General features: G+C 37.7%; 1 protein-coding gene and 1 long non-coding RNA gene across 2 annotated transcripts in view; one reads left to right on the top strand and one right to left on the bottom strand.

Annotated features, from left to right (window-relative positions):
• Nucleotides 1–16942, top strand: part of LOC135328684 (uncharacterized) — a 78489-nt gene extending 61547 nt beyond the window's left edge. Inside the window, exons 4-5 of the long non-coding RNA XR_010389644.1 lie at nucleotides 10910–11003; nucleotides 11625–16942. This is a non-coding gene — a long non-coding RNA (uncharacterized LOC135328684). The remainder of the gene's footprint in view (nucleotides 1–10909; nucleotides 11004–11624) is intronic.
• CTNNA3 (catenin alpha 3) overlaps nucleotides 1–17296 on the bottom strand; it is a 572729-nt gene that overhangs the window by 6477 nt on the left and 548956 nt on the right. Inside the window, exons 16-17 of the mRNA XM_064513677.1 lie at nucleotides 16936–17041; nucleotides 10908–11042 (exon numbers count right to left, since the gene is read on the bottom strand). Of these exons, the coding sequence (XP_064369747.1) occupies nucleotides 10908–11042; nucleotides 16936–17041 (241 nt within the window). The remainder of the gene's footprint in view (nucleotides 1–10907; nucleotides 11043–16935; nucleotides 17042–17296) is intronic.

Below are 17296 nucleotides of genomic sequence, written 5' to 3'. Positions count from 1 at the left end.
TTACAATATAATCAACATATATTTACTATAAAGGAATAAGTAAACAAATAAGCTTCATGGCGCTCTTATTTTGATGAGGTTGAAGTTATGATCTCTACTAACAAACAAATACATAGCATGTTTGCATCATACATGAGCATATCAGACTGCTTATAGTTTGGCACAACAGCGCAGGGGAGTGGACACGCATCAGCCCAGGTATTTTAAATGCTGAAACCCAGTGACTCTGAAGTGCAACTACAACTGTTCAGGTGTACCAAGTTCAGCTGGCTGAATGCCACTGATTCCTTGCCGTGCCACAGGAACTGAAGCTCTGCCATAGTATTTAAGCTCTACAAATCACTCCCTGAGACAGGAATCGGCTTGCAGAAACCAGTATCTGAAACACAATTATAGGAAATGGGTCCTGTATGCCTCCCAAGTCAAAAGCAGAAGATCTAACTACCACTAAAGCTGTTTAAATTAGTTGTTTTGCTGCATTTACTGTGGGGGGGGGGGGGTGTAGAACTCTCATTTTACTTTGCTCTAGACATCTCTGAATAAGCAATTAAATTTAGGAAGATTTACTGCTATCCTTTAGGATATCTATGCTATTTGCAGTGGCTTAGTGTCCACATTTCTGCTCAGTTTTTCCAGATGTATCTCACACTAGTCTTACTTCCATACAGAAAATATGGATATTGTGAGGGGGAAAAAAGTTGTTAACTGCAGTCAAAGTTTTGAATAAATTTTAGGAAGTGTTCTTGGGGCTACAATTCGTAAGAATTAGGCTGTACATTTTACTTTATCCTTTTTTTTTTCCATCTCAAGAAAGCAGTTGTTTTTATACTTCAATGCCAATAGCATTACATAGAGTTTGGTGTAAACCTATTGTTCTACTATAAATCTAATGTACTCAAGGACTGTTTTCACTTGGATGCTTTTATCTCAGATATTCAGCAGGCTCTTCAAGGTCTCATAACACATCTAGGAAAACTGATGAAATGAAACTTGGCATAAATGGAAGACTGATAAAATATTCATTGAAGATTTAAGTTCATTTTATTTACAGACATGTAGCTGCAAACTCTTCAATCTGTAGCAAGTGGTAGATAAAGAATCATTAGCAGAACAAGCAAACAAGCCGACAAACAAAAGGCTGTTTTTTGACTCCCTTTTCCTCTTTCTGCACTTCCTGTGGAGACGCACCGTTCCAGCCGCCACATTTCACGGGTCTGTGTCAGTCAAGACAGTAATTCGTGAAAGGATTTAAGAAAAGCATCCCTTACCTTATTTAAGTGTCACCTGTCAGTTACTAGTTACTGCTTGTCTCCACTGCGAGAGGGATACAGAATGATTATCTAACCAGAAGACACACACATTTTCAAAGACTGGCACCACGTAGGCTGGGAGTGACTCCCTTTTCATCTCCAACATGTGCAGTCCTCTTCTCTAACGACTCATGCACATACAGTTTAATGTGACTCACCTTTGCCTAGAAGAGTGGTGTGGTATACAAGCACACTCAGTGGCAAAGCTTGTCGGTGCTGTATGCATGTGCATATCTCTCTCTCTCTGTACACACACACACACACATATACATACATACATACAATGCTTGTATGTATATATAAAATATATTTACTTTTTTCAAAGAATGAAATTATTCAGAATCAGGATTCAAGTGATCATTTTCAAGATTGCCATGGAATAAAAAAAGCTGAAAACATTGGGGTTTAGAAAATTAGAATTTTGAAATTTTATTTTCAATTTATGTCTTCTATTTTTCACATTTCTGTAATATAATTTCATGTTTTGGCAGTAGTAGAAGTCCAATAATATGCGTCTCCCCCCCCCCCGTTCAAAAATGTATTAATGTAATAACTGGTATGTTCAATGATTTAATATTCAGAATGATTGAGAGAGGCATGACTTGGCATTTAAGGAAACTCCTCCTCAGTTGAAGTATTTGCTGTTCTAAGTATTTGCTGTACTAAGAAAAAGTACTTGTGCCTTGTCATATGTCAGTAGTTGTTGTTTTTGTAACAGTTAAACAAATACAGAATTTCCTTATTCTCAAAGCATGCAAATGAATCAGTCTCCTCCTCTTATTCTTAGTGCAGATTTGCAGATGCTGCCTCTGTGACAAAGAAGTGGCAGACATTTGCTTTCTGGACTAAAGCTATGAGAGAATCCTGTGAAACAATACTCAAGTCTACTAGAATGCCAGCTGAGATGCTGGGTTGATCTTCTGGGAGCATTAGTATTTTTTTTGCAGGGAACTAAAATTTTATTATTTGAGGAAAGATGTATGAATTGGCTGCTTACAATCTCCCAAGTCCTACTTACAGTTCAACTAGACTTTTTTTTTTTCATGCAGATGAAAACTAATAATTGCTTATCAAATACACAACGCTTTGTTTCCAAAGGGTTTTTAAATTCTGACCTCAAACATTGAATAAAGTCAGCTATAGAAAATATATCTTGAATTGCTGGGCTTAACTGTGTGAAAAATTCCTAGAAACAATTTTTCTTCATTTCACTAACTTATCAGAGAGCAAGACAAATTTTGATTTCTTTGATGACTACTTCCAAAAATAACCCGCACTCTGCAATTTTGAACAGTGAGTAGTGCTGCATTTAAGGCAAGGAGAGTACTTATTACATTGTGCTATTAATTGATTTTTTTCCCCCCTTTTTTCTCTACATGCAAGCATATGCTGTTGTAAATTACTTTATGGTTCTTTCATTAAGGCTGCTATATAAAATAAAGTGATTTTGTCCCTTAAAAGTATTAGGAAGATGACTCTAAATATAAACATCTCAATTAAACAGCTAAATACTAAGGGTGAAATCCTGACATAGAAGACAGCAGTTTTCCTTTATCTGCACCAGGATTTCACCATTACTTGCTTTGTTTTTAGAGCTGCAAATATTTCTATTTATTTCCACTGTTCTGCCCCACCCTCCAGCCAGGATAGTGAACTTCTTTTTAATGAGAACTGAGATTTTGGTGCAACAGTGACACCAGAAGATGGGTGTTTAAGAAAAACACAGAAGAATATCCGGAACTGGCAGCACTTCGGTAATTACTATGTATGTTAGTATAACCTCCAAATTACACACAAAAAATACCATGAATTCAATCCCAATATAAGTTATATGAATATAAAATAAGGCAAAGGGAACCTTTGCATAGTGATTCTTCTTTCCCATTAGCTCCCTTCCTCTGAACTCCTGGAAAGTGCTCCCTCTGCCTCAGTAAGCCTATCTGCTTCCAACGGCTTCACCACGCTCCCCCCTTGGGAGAGCAGGGAGATTGTGTCCAGGTTTGTGGAACTGCCCTAAGGCAATTTCCCTTAACATCTGGGAGGGTGACAGAGAAAGAACAGTGAGGAAGCTGGGGGCATTTATCTTCCAGGAGCCATGTTTTTCTAAAAGATGTGGGTATCCTGTTGCTCGTGTGTGTGTGTGTGTGTGTGTGTAAGTATCTATTATATACATACAAATATGGCAGTTACATTAATATACCTCAAGGGTATCTGAGTTAGACAATAAATAAGTAATGTAAAACTGCTTCCCTGAAATACCACAATGGAACATAAGCACAGGCAGCGAGCTCTGGCTGCTTTTGCAGGTAGGAAAGTTCTAACAAAAGGAAGCTGCTTTTTAAAAAACAGGTCGTTGAGGAAAAAAGAATAATATGTGCTCTAATTTAAACCCTTTCCTTGCTGCTTTTGCAGGTAGGAAAGTTCTAACAAAAGGAAACTGCTTTTTAAAAAACAGGTTCTTGAGGAAAAAAGAATAATATGTGCTTTAATTTAAACCCTTTCCTTGGTGTTTCCATTAGCTAATTTAGTTTGTGAGGAAATGGACAGAAATATGCTGGGTTTGCGGTGCTTACTGAAATCATCTTTTATGTACATTGAGGTTAAGAACTATAATCTACTTCCTGATTTTTATAATTAGCAAGATAATATTACCATTGATTTATAGTATACACCAGTAATACTTCCTTGCTTCTTCCTTTTGAATTAGTTTTATACACGTTCTATGTAGATGCATTTTAGAAAGCAATGCCATCTGAACTGTCCATGAATAAAAAAAAAAATGAAAAAATACATCCTTTGTTTTGCCTCCAAAGGCCAGGAAATTTTTATGTACACACACCTACATGCACACACTAGGACAAAAGCAGTGAAAGATGTGGTGTTGTTACATTACAAAAATAGGTATCAACTCTCAGTAAATGAAAATTAAAAAATAGTAAGCAAGCCATTAGGACAGAAAGTGAATGTTTATTGAATTACAGTGTTTACTATTTTCAGAATCAAATACTAACATAAAAGTAATTTTTGTATGGTTTAAGATCTTACAGTAACCATCCACTGTGAGTTCAGACAAACTGAACTAATGGTCCCCAATGACATGGAGAAGTTCTAGTGAGGAGAAAAGTAACTGGGCTCAACAAGGAGTAGTAGCAGCTGTGGCTCTGACCCACACAAGGGTCAGCTTTCCTTGCCAAAACAGCAACCATGAACTTAGAGCAAGACAGAGAGGAAAGTTTTTCACCGAAGGTCACAAAACAGTAAAGGCAAGACAACTTCACTGAAGTCAGTGGAACAAGCTCTTCCCACCTATGATATAAATGAAGTGGGCTCATACGGTAGCCAGTATTTCAGAAAGATAGCCCATTTGCTGCTTAGCCCTTTTGTTCCTCCCCTTAGTCCTACCGGAGCGGTGGTTAGGAAGCCATTGTGCCCACCTCTGCTGCTTTGGTAGAAGGAAAAAACCAAACCCAACCAAAACACGCAGAAACTGAAAGGCACTGCTTCCTTGCCCACTGCTCCCTTGCAACTGTTGAGTTAGGCAAAATGCCAGTTCTTAGAGCCTCGTTTCCCTCGAGCGGTGGCTGAAAACCTCCAACTGCACCCGAGGAGCGGAGCAGCTTGCCAACTGCCACAGTCCGTGCATGTTGGCTGAGGCACCGTTTCCCTAGCACATGGCTATCCAAGGCTTGGGACTGGGTCAGCCAAAGGCCTGGTGGCAGCTACAGACACATGACCTTTTATTTTACTGCATGCGAGCTTAGAGCTTTCACTCCATGCATTTTTAGCTGTCGTATACCCTCAAAGCTAGAAATACGTTGATGGGAATACTTTGCAGGCAACGTTTCAACTGGCATTCAGAATGGTAACTCAATAAATAGGGAATTTAAATACAGCTTTGATGCATGAAGAAATCGGAAGCATTAAAGCACCCATATTTGGCAGAAAACAAGCGGACATCTCACTGTTTGTTTAGTATGTATGTCTGCTTCTTGAGACACCAACAGGAATATACAAAGATAAACTAGATAGGCCATTTGGGGGAAAGAGCTAGTGAAGCAGCCTTCACAGTGCACAGGTAAGGCTGGTTAACCTAAGAGCTCTTTTCATGCCATTTATCACATTCTGTGACACTGTGACTTTTTTAAGGCCAAGGAACTTTGTATCCCTTGCTAGGTACAATATATGATAATGAATATAGATAGCATAAAATGGAATTGCCTACCAGGAACTCACCATGCCAGGAGATAAAGGCATTCATATATGTGTTAATTTTTGCACTGCGATGCACTCTTTTTTTTTTTTTTTTAAATGCCACTATTAAGAAGCAAGCTCTCAGAGTGCAAGCCTTTCAATGTACAGTACTTGTAAATGAATTATGGAATTATCTGCATAAATGCAGTTACTATCAATCTGCATGCTGCAACTGTTACCCCCATTATTTTGTGCCTGAAGAGAGAGATGGTGCAGTCAAGCTTGGTAAATGCCTACAGTCCCAAAGATTTCCTCAGAAGGACAGTACATTAAAAAAAGCTCAAAAGAATACTTCAGTATTAGAAAAGTTGCAACCACCGTAAGATACTAGCAGGAACTGTGTGTTTCCTGTTTAATGGTAAAGATTACAGTCTCACCATTTTCATTTGTGCAGCTTACACAGCAACATGTTAGTTTCACTCATTTTAAAAATTCAGTATTTTATGGGAGCATAAAAGACTAAATAGTTATCAAGAAATATTTAAGGAGTTGGCAGAAAGTGAGCAGAACTGAAGTGCATGAACAATGCAATCAGAAGCTACTGATTCAAACCTCTCTTCTGTTTTCTGCACGTGCTTTCATCCAGCATCACCATTACTGGGGCTCTGAGCATATACCACATCACTGACTGGAATGAAGGTACTGGAGCTCAGGGAAGGGCAAGGAGGAAGCACGTCACAGCAGGTGTCCCAGTGAGGGGGCACACTGAGATGGCGTGAGGGCAAAAAAACACTAACTGTGGAGAGGGATAGGAGGCCTGTCAGCTGCATACACCCAAAGCATCCCAACTGCCCCACACATGCTGGCCTGTTAAACCTACACTATGAAAGGGCATGGATGTTAATTTTAAATAGGAACCACAGCAAGGGATGTTGTCAAAGGAGTGCTACAGGGAAGATACAGGAAGTTTGTGGATCACAACATACTTTTTCATACGTGCAATACTCTGTTGTCATGGGAGTAACTCAAAAACTGTACTATGCTGACTGTCACCTGTGCCTCCTTAGGTACAGTGCTTCTATAGCTGAGACTCCATTTTCTTGTCGACAGAAAAACAGAAGTGCCCTTAAACTGAGGCATTGCTGACCATTGCTATGTATTATAAGGTTAAATTTGTAATCCGATTTTATGCCTGCTTTACTTTCACCTCCATAGCTTTAACCAGAAGAACATACTTACATGACAGATAATGTGACTTGGCTCTATTTTGAAAAGTCAATTCTCTGTTTTGCAGAGCCACAATATGTGATAGAAAAGACTACATCCTCTGCTCTTTATCTCTGTAACTGCTTATGATTTTTCACATACCTCTACCCCTTCTTGGGAGGAAAAAACTTAAATAGTTATTGAGACCTATTGAAATCAGAGATCTTCATGCACTGTTCTTTCTAGTGTTGGAGGAAGAAAGGCATCTTATATCCAGCAGGTTATGGCCAGCTCTGTGGTCCATCATCAGCTTTTAGGTCCATCATTTTTCACTCTGTACAGCAAACGTACTTGCCCGCATGTGAGCATAAGTTCATGTTAACCATCTGTTTGTAGAAATCTCTTATTACCCACAGCAAGGAATTTTACCACCTCTGCTCTTCTGACCGCAAACACCTATCACAGCTCATGGGGGAGACAAGACATAATAGAAGGGAACTGCAAGGAACAAACAAACAACAGCGTAGGGGAGTACAGAACAGAGAAATCACAGGCAAACAGTGAAGGCAAAGAAGGAGTAACCTCTAAGTGTGTTTCCTGTCTAACATACGTTCCAATACACTTTTTTCCTGTAATAAATCTTTACCATCTATGGGCCGGATGCAATTTCAGATGATTCTGAGATCATGATGTGTTTGTTTACTTCATACATAGTGAGAACTAAATTGTGAGCAAAGGCATTCCCTGTTTTTCTAATCATGCCTGTCTCTCTTTCTGGTTCTTATTCTTTATTAGCATAAATAGGTTAGAGAAGATCAAGGCTGGGGAAAATATCATCCTATCCCAGATACAGTTCTGACCCCTATAAAAAAAGAGGACGTGGATGTGTCTTCTAAGAACTTTGCTAATGATTTCACATGAGCAAAATTTCAAGCTTCAGTAGTGATGCATAGCCATAAAAAAAGCCTTTGGATAGAAAGATGTAATTCGGCTGAGCCATTAGATTAGACACTTGGGAGATGTCCAGGACACAGACATTCTGTTGACATAGTTCCTTGAGTTTTCTCTACTATTTGTCCAAATCTCAAGTGTGTGTGACCACAGAGATGGAGCCAACTTGTATGGTTTCCTCTTCCAAAACTGTTTTTCTCAGTTTTTCCAAGACAAGCTAATCTAGATGATCAAATTCTAAAGACCCCATACTGACGTTCAAAGCCAGAATTTGCCCCAGCTTTAGTAATTCAGTGATCATCCATTTTCTATCAGAAGTGATTTTCTCTCCCTGCCTGCTTATTACTTTCTCCATACAAAATATTTTGTATCTCTGTATTTTTTCTTAAAATGAACTTCTTCAGGTTTAAAACAACATGTCCAAACAGTTCATTCAGATATAGATTAGGACTAGCCTTGCAAGAAAGCCATTATGGTTTGGTTGCATTTTAGTTGAAAAGAGACAGCTGAGCACAGTCAGTCATGAATGCCCTTTTCATCCCAGCAACAGCCATTTAGACAAGTGGAAAAACATAAATTTTACAGCTAGGTCGTATAACCACTGTTATCAACCAGCTCTGTCTGAACTGACTTCAAGAGGCTTTGGCTCAGACCATAGATCTCTTGGAGCGTGGGTTCTTTCTTGTATAGGCCTATATTTATCACCTGTATTAGAAAAAAAAAAAATATATATATATATATATGCGGGTGTGGCTGTGTGGGTGTGTATACACACACACACACAAAAATCTCCCTGTTGGAACATTTTCCAAGATTTCCTTCTTCAACAGAATAATAACCAGAATTTACAGCATCTCACCTTGACTCAGCAAAACATTTCCAGAAATGTCTAGGACTAAGCATGTTCTTAATTCACACTGACTTAAAGTTAAGCACCTGTTTAACTGTGTTTATTGAACAGAGACTGACTTAAGCATCTACTTGAACAAGTAATTAATTGCCTTCCTGAATTGGCACTTCTGGATGTAACACTAATGCAGCATAATATATGTCCTCATCCTGGTCCCTTGAAACAGGATTATGATACATAATTATCCCTCTAGGTTTCTGAATGAAGATCAGTTTGGGGTTTGATTTTTAGAATTACAACTTTGGGACAAAATAACTATATATTTTCCACTATAGATTTATGGGTGACACAATAAAATGATACAGAAAACAATCTGAATACCATTACAGTGGGAGAAAAAAAAAAGAGAGCAACAAGCAAACCAACCTTCCAAAATTCCTTTTAGCGAGTCCACCAATCAATTACTCATTGATGAAAACAAGGCTAGTAACAGTAGATTGTATGTAAGAGTCTGTATGCAGATTTTTTTGTAGGTCACAGATCATTTGAATCCATACCTGACTGAAGTAGTGAAAAATTTAAATCATATGTAACTTCTAATCTGCAAGAAGCTGTATCTTTTAGCTAGTTTCATGAGGAAATAAGGCGTATCCTTTTGTGATGTACGTTTGTTCATTTGTCAGCACATCCCCCCCACCCCCCACCCCCCCCGGTAGCTTTTTAACTTACTACTTAATCTCAGGTTTTCAAATTTCACAGAGGGGTAGGAATGCCAAAAACGTACAATACATCTCTACCAGATTACAGAATCCGAGAAGAGTCCCAAATCAGTGGTCCTGGCAGGGAAAAGACAGAGACAGCCCAATTCTGGTTAGTTCCCAGATCCTGTGGTGGCCACCCAGTCAGCCCAGACTGCCCAGTCACTATCTGCATGGTCTTAAGCTGGCTGCAGCACTGCTGCTCGTTGCACAGCAAAGCAGCTCTAGTGGACACTGGAGAGCTTCGTGGTAAATAAAAGGTGCTGGGTCCATCACGCTCAGAGGGAGCATGTTAGAAGCACAGAAATTGCGGGAAAAACGTCTGAGAAAGGAGGTCTGAGAAACAGCTTATGTTCAGGCAAATGGGAGAGTTGTTAAGTACTGAAGCACGGTCTCGAAGCATGGCGGGGGGATATGGGGATTTTGTGCTGTGGGACCACAGAGAGGTCGCAGACAACATGGGAAAGTTGAATTACAGTGCTGACAGCAGAAGACACATGTATGCCAAAGGCATGGAAGTATGAAATCCGGCTATATTAATGCACACTGCTCATGGAATTGCTTGTAAAAAGAAAGAAAAAATGAATAATGAAGACAAATTTGATTAATTTACAACCCAAATGAAACCAGTTGTTCACTGCAGAAAGTATAGAGTCATCTGATTCAACATTACATCTCTGCAGGTTCCAGAGGTCTAAATACAATCTCCTAATTCTCATTCAAATAATACCCAAGATAGACTACAAAAATCAATCTCTTTCAAATCTTGCATCAGCAATAAAGGGTTTATTTCTGGTTACATTATAAGCCAAATAAAACATACTAATAGCTCTGCTGTTAGATTTTATATATTCAAGCCTATGTGACTGTGACATTATCATAAAAAAAGTATTAAACAGTAAGAATATGGAGTAGGAAGCATCTTTTTGTTACCTTTTGCATTATTTAGCAGATGTTTACATTTAGAAATCATGGATGCAGTACACTACAAATAATCGTAATAATCAATGAATATGTAGTTATAACCACTGAAGAGATGAAGGACTAATGTGAATACCATAGTGCATAATGTCTTTTCCATGGCTAACTATATTATCTAGCTATAACAGAACTAATGACTCTAAGTTAATGCAAATCCAGAAATCTAATCAAGAATCAAGTCACCTTGCTCTTAATTTTCTCAGGTTCTGTAGGGATGCACCCTCTCTTGCATATCACAGGAGCCCGTCAGGAATATCTTTCAGCATTTCCTTTTGACCTGGAAGTACTACTCAGGTGATTTCACACACACACGCACGCACACACTTTATGTATGTAAAAAAAGGCACACTATCGCAAAATGGGTTACAGTTTTTTACAAAACTATGCCCATACTGAAGATAACCAAATTACTCCATAGTACAGTGGAGAATAATAGCTTTGGAGAAGTAAAAATACGCAAGTCATTCCTATTCAAGTCACCAGCCTTATGCTTTATTGCTTTATATGTTCTGTGTAAAGCGAGTATAAAAAGCAGTGGGGAATAAAAGAAGAAATTCAGATCTACACTGGAACACGTCACAAGCGCAACAAATTCACTTGATTTTGAGAGGTTTCATTTTGATTAACAGAGGAAGTAATCTATGCTATTTTTCTACTTACAGCAGACATGATGAGCTCTCCACCCAGATTCTGGATTTCTGCTTTAACTTGACTGCAGATTTTGAGCTGGTGGGAGTACAGCTTGATCTGTTCTAGGTAAGCCAACAAGTCCTGTTTACATGATTGGTCTGGACACTAAATTTAAAAAAAGGAACAGTTAATAAAACATTTCAGCAATTGCTGATTCAAAATTTCATCTATCAATCAGGTTCGTATTTCACTGAGGCGTACTAAATGTAATTGCATACTAGTGTAGCCTTGCTTCTCACTGCAGCTGCATCAGGTTGACTAGCTCTCCCCTTTTATAAAACTTTTAAACAAAGTAAGTGGAAAAGCTCAGAATAATCCCAGACTTACCCATACGCTCTTTTTCTTGCCTTAGCAATAGTTCTAGCCAAATCACTTCTTATATTTGGAATAACTACTTTTCCTTCAATTCCTAAGAGGTTATGATTCCTTTTTATGAAGTTACCTACATTAACTGTAGTTATATAACCAAATGTAAACATAAATGCAGAGCAGTATTAGTATTTTTCCCAAATTATGCTTTCTCTACCTTAATAACAATGATCTACATTTTTTGTGTTCCATCGTGACTTTATTCAACTCACTGGCAGATCTTCAGTATCACCGGGTACCACTTGGCAAGTATGAATGTCTTACAGCAGATTCACCACTATCAATACTTTATAAAAATAACTTTTTTTCTGCCTTCAGTTCTCTGAACTCTGGACTACTTGGAGGGAAATACTGCTCTGTGATGAACAGGCCAGTCACATAAGGCCTGGTATGCATTTGTTCTAAAGCTGCTTTTCATTGCTCTGGCAGAATAAAGGGATCTTAAGGTGAATGGTGAGTCCCTACTGTGCTACCACAGCTGTAAAACCTGGGCATGATATAAAAAAAAAATAGATCCCTACAGTTTATCACAGATACATTTTTAGCCTTTATGTGCTGTACTTATACTAGAAATACGGTCACATTCTTTTGATAGGAAATTGTGTTCAGCTTTGTATATTAAAAAATAAGGCATATTCCTACCAACTGCAGTGGGAACAACCATCTCTGGTTTTATCCAGTTAGACCTTCGGGCTTATGGTATTGTCATCAATGCAGTAGGTGATTTAAAATCCAGGATGTAATAAAACTCAGAAAACACATCAATTCTACTTAATTCATTTGAAATACTTCTTGTCAACTACTGGCTTTGCTGAAGAAAGTGGGGTTTTGCTGTTTAATATGGAGGTGTGAGGATTCTACTCTTCATTACTATGTAATGGAAAATAAATGTTTAGTTAAGAAGCAAACAAGTTCGTGTTTTGGACTTCAGAAAAGCAAGCAAGGAATAACTCAGAAACTGAAGTGAACAAATTTTAATTAAATACCTAATATGAATTAAATGTCAGTCCTTAATTTGTATTTCTGCTAGATCCACTACAAAAATGTGTTGTGACCTTTGGCATAGTTCAGGAGAACATACAGAAGAGGTTCTTGTCATCTCTTCTTTCTTATGTGGGACATTTTCAAAAAAATCAGCGTATGACAGAAAAATATGCTAAAATATGCCTTTAATCGTTTCTTCCTTACGCAACATTGCTTAACGTAGTGGGATGTTAACAAGGGCCTTCCATAAGAACAGGATCAGAACTGTCTTATATCCAGACGATGCAGAGGTGTTTTATCTCTCAGAAATAATATCCATAGGAAACCTCAAAATGATTTGATAAATTATGCCATGGTTAAAAACACAATGAAACCACCATTCGCAGTCCAAGTAAAAAAGTATTTTCATAAGGCACTGGCACAGCAGTGGCACAAAAGGTCAATACAAATAATTCTGCAGGAAATTCTGACCATAAACAATATTGTTCTTGCCTTACTTTGATTTCATCAGTTTGCTGAAGTAGTCACTGTCATTTCCTTAGAATGTGAATTTGTCTTCATGGTGATTAATATTGGGAATACTGTGAATAATCACACACAGACAGACTAATACAGATAGTTATAAATACGTACCTGATTGCAACTATTCGTTTACTATAAGCTTTTACCTAACTTGATCATTTAATCAGATGATCATTTTGGCACATCTGCTTTGATCTTATTTATCAGGTAATCATTTTAAAGGATGCCTTTTTAACTTTACTTTCAGAACAAAGTTTTTATGTACATAAAAACAGCTTTTATGTTGGAACATTATGTGAGCCTACAGAAAGAAATGTTTCATACTGATCCCTAAATTTCTAAATTCTAAAAGCAGTTAATATTTTATTCTATATTTATTCTCATAGTAAGGAGGCTTTTAATAAAGATTTTAATTTATAACATTCAATTAAAAACAGGATGTACTAACTGTCTTAACTATAATATGGCTTTTCAGGTCACAAATTAGACAGTGAACTTGAAACAATCTTATTTAAAACTAATTTTATTAACAATGTACTTGTGATTAATTTGCCTGGGTTTATGTTGCTCCTCTGCTGTGACTATGTTCACAGTTCCTAACTCTGAGTCATCTTTAAGTTCTGTGAGTATGGAGTGAAATATAACTGAAATCTGCTAATCGTACCACATTTTGTCACTTTTCTTTCTTTAAACACAGGAAGAGGGATTCATAAAAATTTGAAATGAGGAAGAGTGTATCAGAGAGATCCTGCTGAAGTAAATGATTTTTAAGATGCTGCAAATAAAAGTTTCATAGTTTTTTCTTAACAGGAAAAACTGTATGAACCATGTAATTCCACAGTTCTCAGTTTTGGTTCTCTGAAATTACAGGGCATGTGAACCAAAATGATTCATTTGAACCTACTTTATGAACTGGAAAAGGTCAAAGAGATACAACAGTGATTCTTCATTATGCAGTGCTTATTTCAGCTTCTTGCTCAATTCCAAAGCTAGATGGAAGAAATAAAGCAGGGTTTTGTTTTTCTGACTTGCATGTAACTCTGAATGCTGAAAATCTTGTCATACTTTACTGTGTGGCCCTGTTAACTGAAAAGGCATAGTCATAGCCGTGGGACAACTATTAATAATAAAGTGATGTGGTCTAACTGAATGAGAGTTTCAGAAGTGACAACAAATACTTAAAGTGATTTAGAGTAGCCTAAGTCGAGGCAGCAGCTTTCTCAGCTACAGAGCAGGCTGTGAAAAAGTGCCTAAGAAAAATGTGTGCATGAAGAATGCAAGGCCATGTATCTTTCAACAGTTACTTGAATATTGGTGTGCCAGGGCAAATTTGACTCTCCAAAGCAAACAATACATACAAATCAATTTTTTAAATGAAATAAAAATTCCACACAATCTAACAGTTACTGAAAGGCAAAAAGGTGAAATATTTCCGCTAAAAATATGGAAGCCTTAACGCCATTTAGAAGGGCATTCATAAAACCTCATTAGAATTCATGTTCCTGTCTGGTCACCCAATTCTTGAAAGGTTATGGACCAAATTCAGAGAACAGCTATGCCCAGAGGAATGGAAAGTATCTTTTATTTGAGGAGCCTAGAAGAGCACAGTATATATAATTTCACCAAATAACAGCTGAAAATAGCAATTATTGGTCTTTAAAAATACCTGGGGGATTTAAAAAAAAAAAACACAGTGAGAAAAGAGTTCTGTAAGTTAAAAGATGATTTGGCACAAGAACAAAGGGATGTAGAAGTTCAAAGATTTCTAGCCATCAGAGGAGTGTGAGGATTTTATGCATCTTTCCAATGAATGAATGAAGAAGCCTGGTTACATTCTATGTCCTTATAAGGGCTTTTCTGTTTTGGTTTTATTTTTTTTTAATATAGTTTTACTCATTTGTTTCTATAGCATATAACTATATCTAAAATACAAGCAACACCTATAATTGACTAGTGTATTTCAGATGCATACAAGATACCACAGGGAATAAGTGCCAGAGATCGGCTGACTCAAGGATATCAACTACGTGCAAGCTCTGAGCTAAGGCAAATGGAAGTGATTTGAGTTAATTCGGAAAAAGGTTAATAACTTGAATGAGCTCACAGTTCCCAGCAGCTAAGAGGGTACACACTGATTATTAGCATGAACAACTCATGGCTGCTTTGTTCCTCACAGTAATTTGTTCATGTGTCTAAGTCTTGAGTCAGTGTAATAATAAAAAAAGAGGAAAACTTCTGGAAAGAAGTTCAGCAAGACTGTTCAGTCTCTATACTAAGTAGAGTAAGAGTTTAGGACACTCATCGTTCACTTTGGTACATCTTTTTTCTGCAATTGATCCATGACAGTTACTGTTTTAATTGAAGAAGAAAATCTTGAAAGCAGCCATTCTCTAGTGCTCTTGAAAGGAGAGAGATGTGCTGGAAGAACACCTAGGAAGATCAGGAACAGGGACTTCCAAACATTTTGTCTTGTTCTTCCACAGATCACAAGTGTATCAATCAATAATAGGGTTTTTTTTTGTCTTGCTAGCTGGAATATGGAGAGACAAGAAACTAACGGATTGTTGCTGCTTCATGGATTTTAGAAAACAAGTGCCACATACGAAAAGAATCAAAACTGAGCAGGAGTGAGGCAGTATGTGAGAGTTTGGAAGAGAGCAACTAAACCATGCTACCATAGACCTAAAAGGCAGTAACAAAAACTATGGAAGTAACTGCTTTAGATGATAGTTGCATACTGAACTTTCATTTCATTGTGCCATTGGCATGGTCTGGCCTTAAAACAACCTTACTTAGGGCAGATGATTGTGAGGAATTGCTTGGTCTATTAATTTCCTCAGCTATTATGCTGCCACCTTAGCAAGGAAAATGAGAATGCTTATGAATTTATGTAGATCCCAGTGTGTTTGGTTTTTTTAGCTGAGCTATGTGAAGCTGTAGTAATTTGACAGAAATCAGGATGCCCTCATAGCTGTAACTTGTTGCATTTGGACTAGTTTGCACAGAGCAGTCCAAGATGAGGGGTATGTAAATAGGAGCCTTCAGGTACTTTTGCATACACCAGTTCCATCCTGGTTCAGATGAGCAACATGTCAAAAATCTAGCTTTAAAATTTCACCTTAAATTGATACAAATTTTAACTTTGGTTCACACTGGCCAAGTTTCTTTCCCCGAGTGCTGTGACCACTTCAGTCACCAGTGTGATTTCTAAACACAAAACAGTGCAAAGCCAGACTGCAGAATATATGAAGATATAGCCCCACTGTCTGAGGCTGTAATTTCATAAGGAACAAAACAGTTTTGTTGAAATCCATTCTTGTAACACTAATTCAGATGATAAATACTTCTTTAAAATGACAAAAAAATCACATCAAAACTGCAGGTATGCAGAGGACAAAACTCTGTAAGGAGTATGTACATTGAAAGCCATTTGACATCAATAAGCCAAAGAAACAGCCAGGGTGGGGGGCATGGAGGAGAGAAAGATAACCTAGATACAGCAGAAACACAGATTCTGCAAAATATAAGGTGATTACACTGGAAAACACATACAAGTTCAAGGAAGGGAAGAAAAGTCAGTAACCTGTGTTGCTCAGAGCTAGCACCTTTCCAAAACAGGTACCACTGAGCAGAACTCAATGCCAATTTAACAGTGCTGTGTTCCCACATCTAAGGTGACTCACCTGGATACCACTGGGTTGTTTCCTCGTAATCTGCCCAAGGAATTCAAGAATGGACTATACAATACATCTAAAATGTTGCATTCATAGCTTACAGCAGTAGCTGAACACACCCCAAAATATATACATATGTACAAATACATACATATACATTTGTATTTTTACACACACACACACACACACACACACACACTCTCACGTGTATGAAGAAACCAGTCCACATACATGCATACAATTCAGACAGGATCTATAGCTCTTGGACTTGCACAGTTTCAAATCCGCATGTACATCACGGCCAGAAATCAAGAAAGAAAGGAAAATCAGACAGGTAGATGTAGAAACGTTACAAGTACTTTTGTAGAGTGACCATCTCAGGTGTTGGAGGTTTTATGGCTGGATTATCTGTGACCAAGTTTTAGTGCATTACTACATAAATAACCTACCTGATTGGCAATCAGTCTTGCTAAGACATCCATCCTTGATCCTGACTCCGAAATCATTTTTGCTGCATTAATTACATCTGATGTGTTCTTCAATGGGCCTCTACCCCTTCAAATGAAATACAGACTTTACTACATTATTCAACAAGTGAGAATGTATTCATATCCATGAAGAACTCGACTGTATAAAACAACCAGTCGATACAGAAGAAACATTATTTAAATCTCCCTCCCTGCAAACTCTTTTAATGTCCCACAAATTTTTATTGTGTGGCATCAGCTGGATACAGACACAGTAGAAAAATGCCACACAGTATTTTCATATTGGAAGCACTAGAACAACCCCTGATAAATCCTAAGTATA

This window comes from Dromaius novaehollandiae, chromosome 6, assembly GCF_036370855.1.
Source record: "Dromaius novaehollandiae isolate bDroNov1 chromosome 6, bDroNov1.hap1, whole genome shotgun sequence".
Taxonomy (NCBI): Eukaryota; Metazoa; Chordata; class Aves; order Casuariiformes; family Dromaiidae; genus Dromaius; species Dromaius novaehollandiae.
Note: the sequence above shows the minus strand (reverse complement) of the source record. Positions and strands in the feature narration are given on the sequence as shown.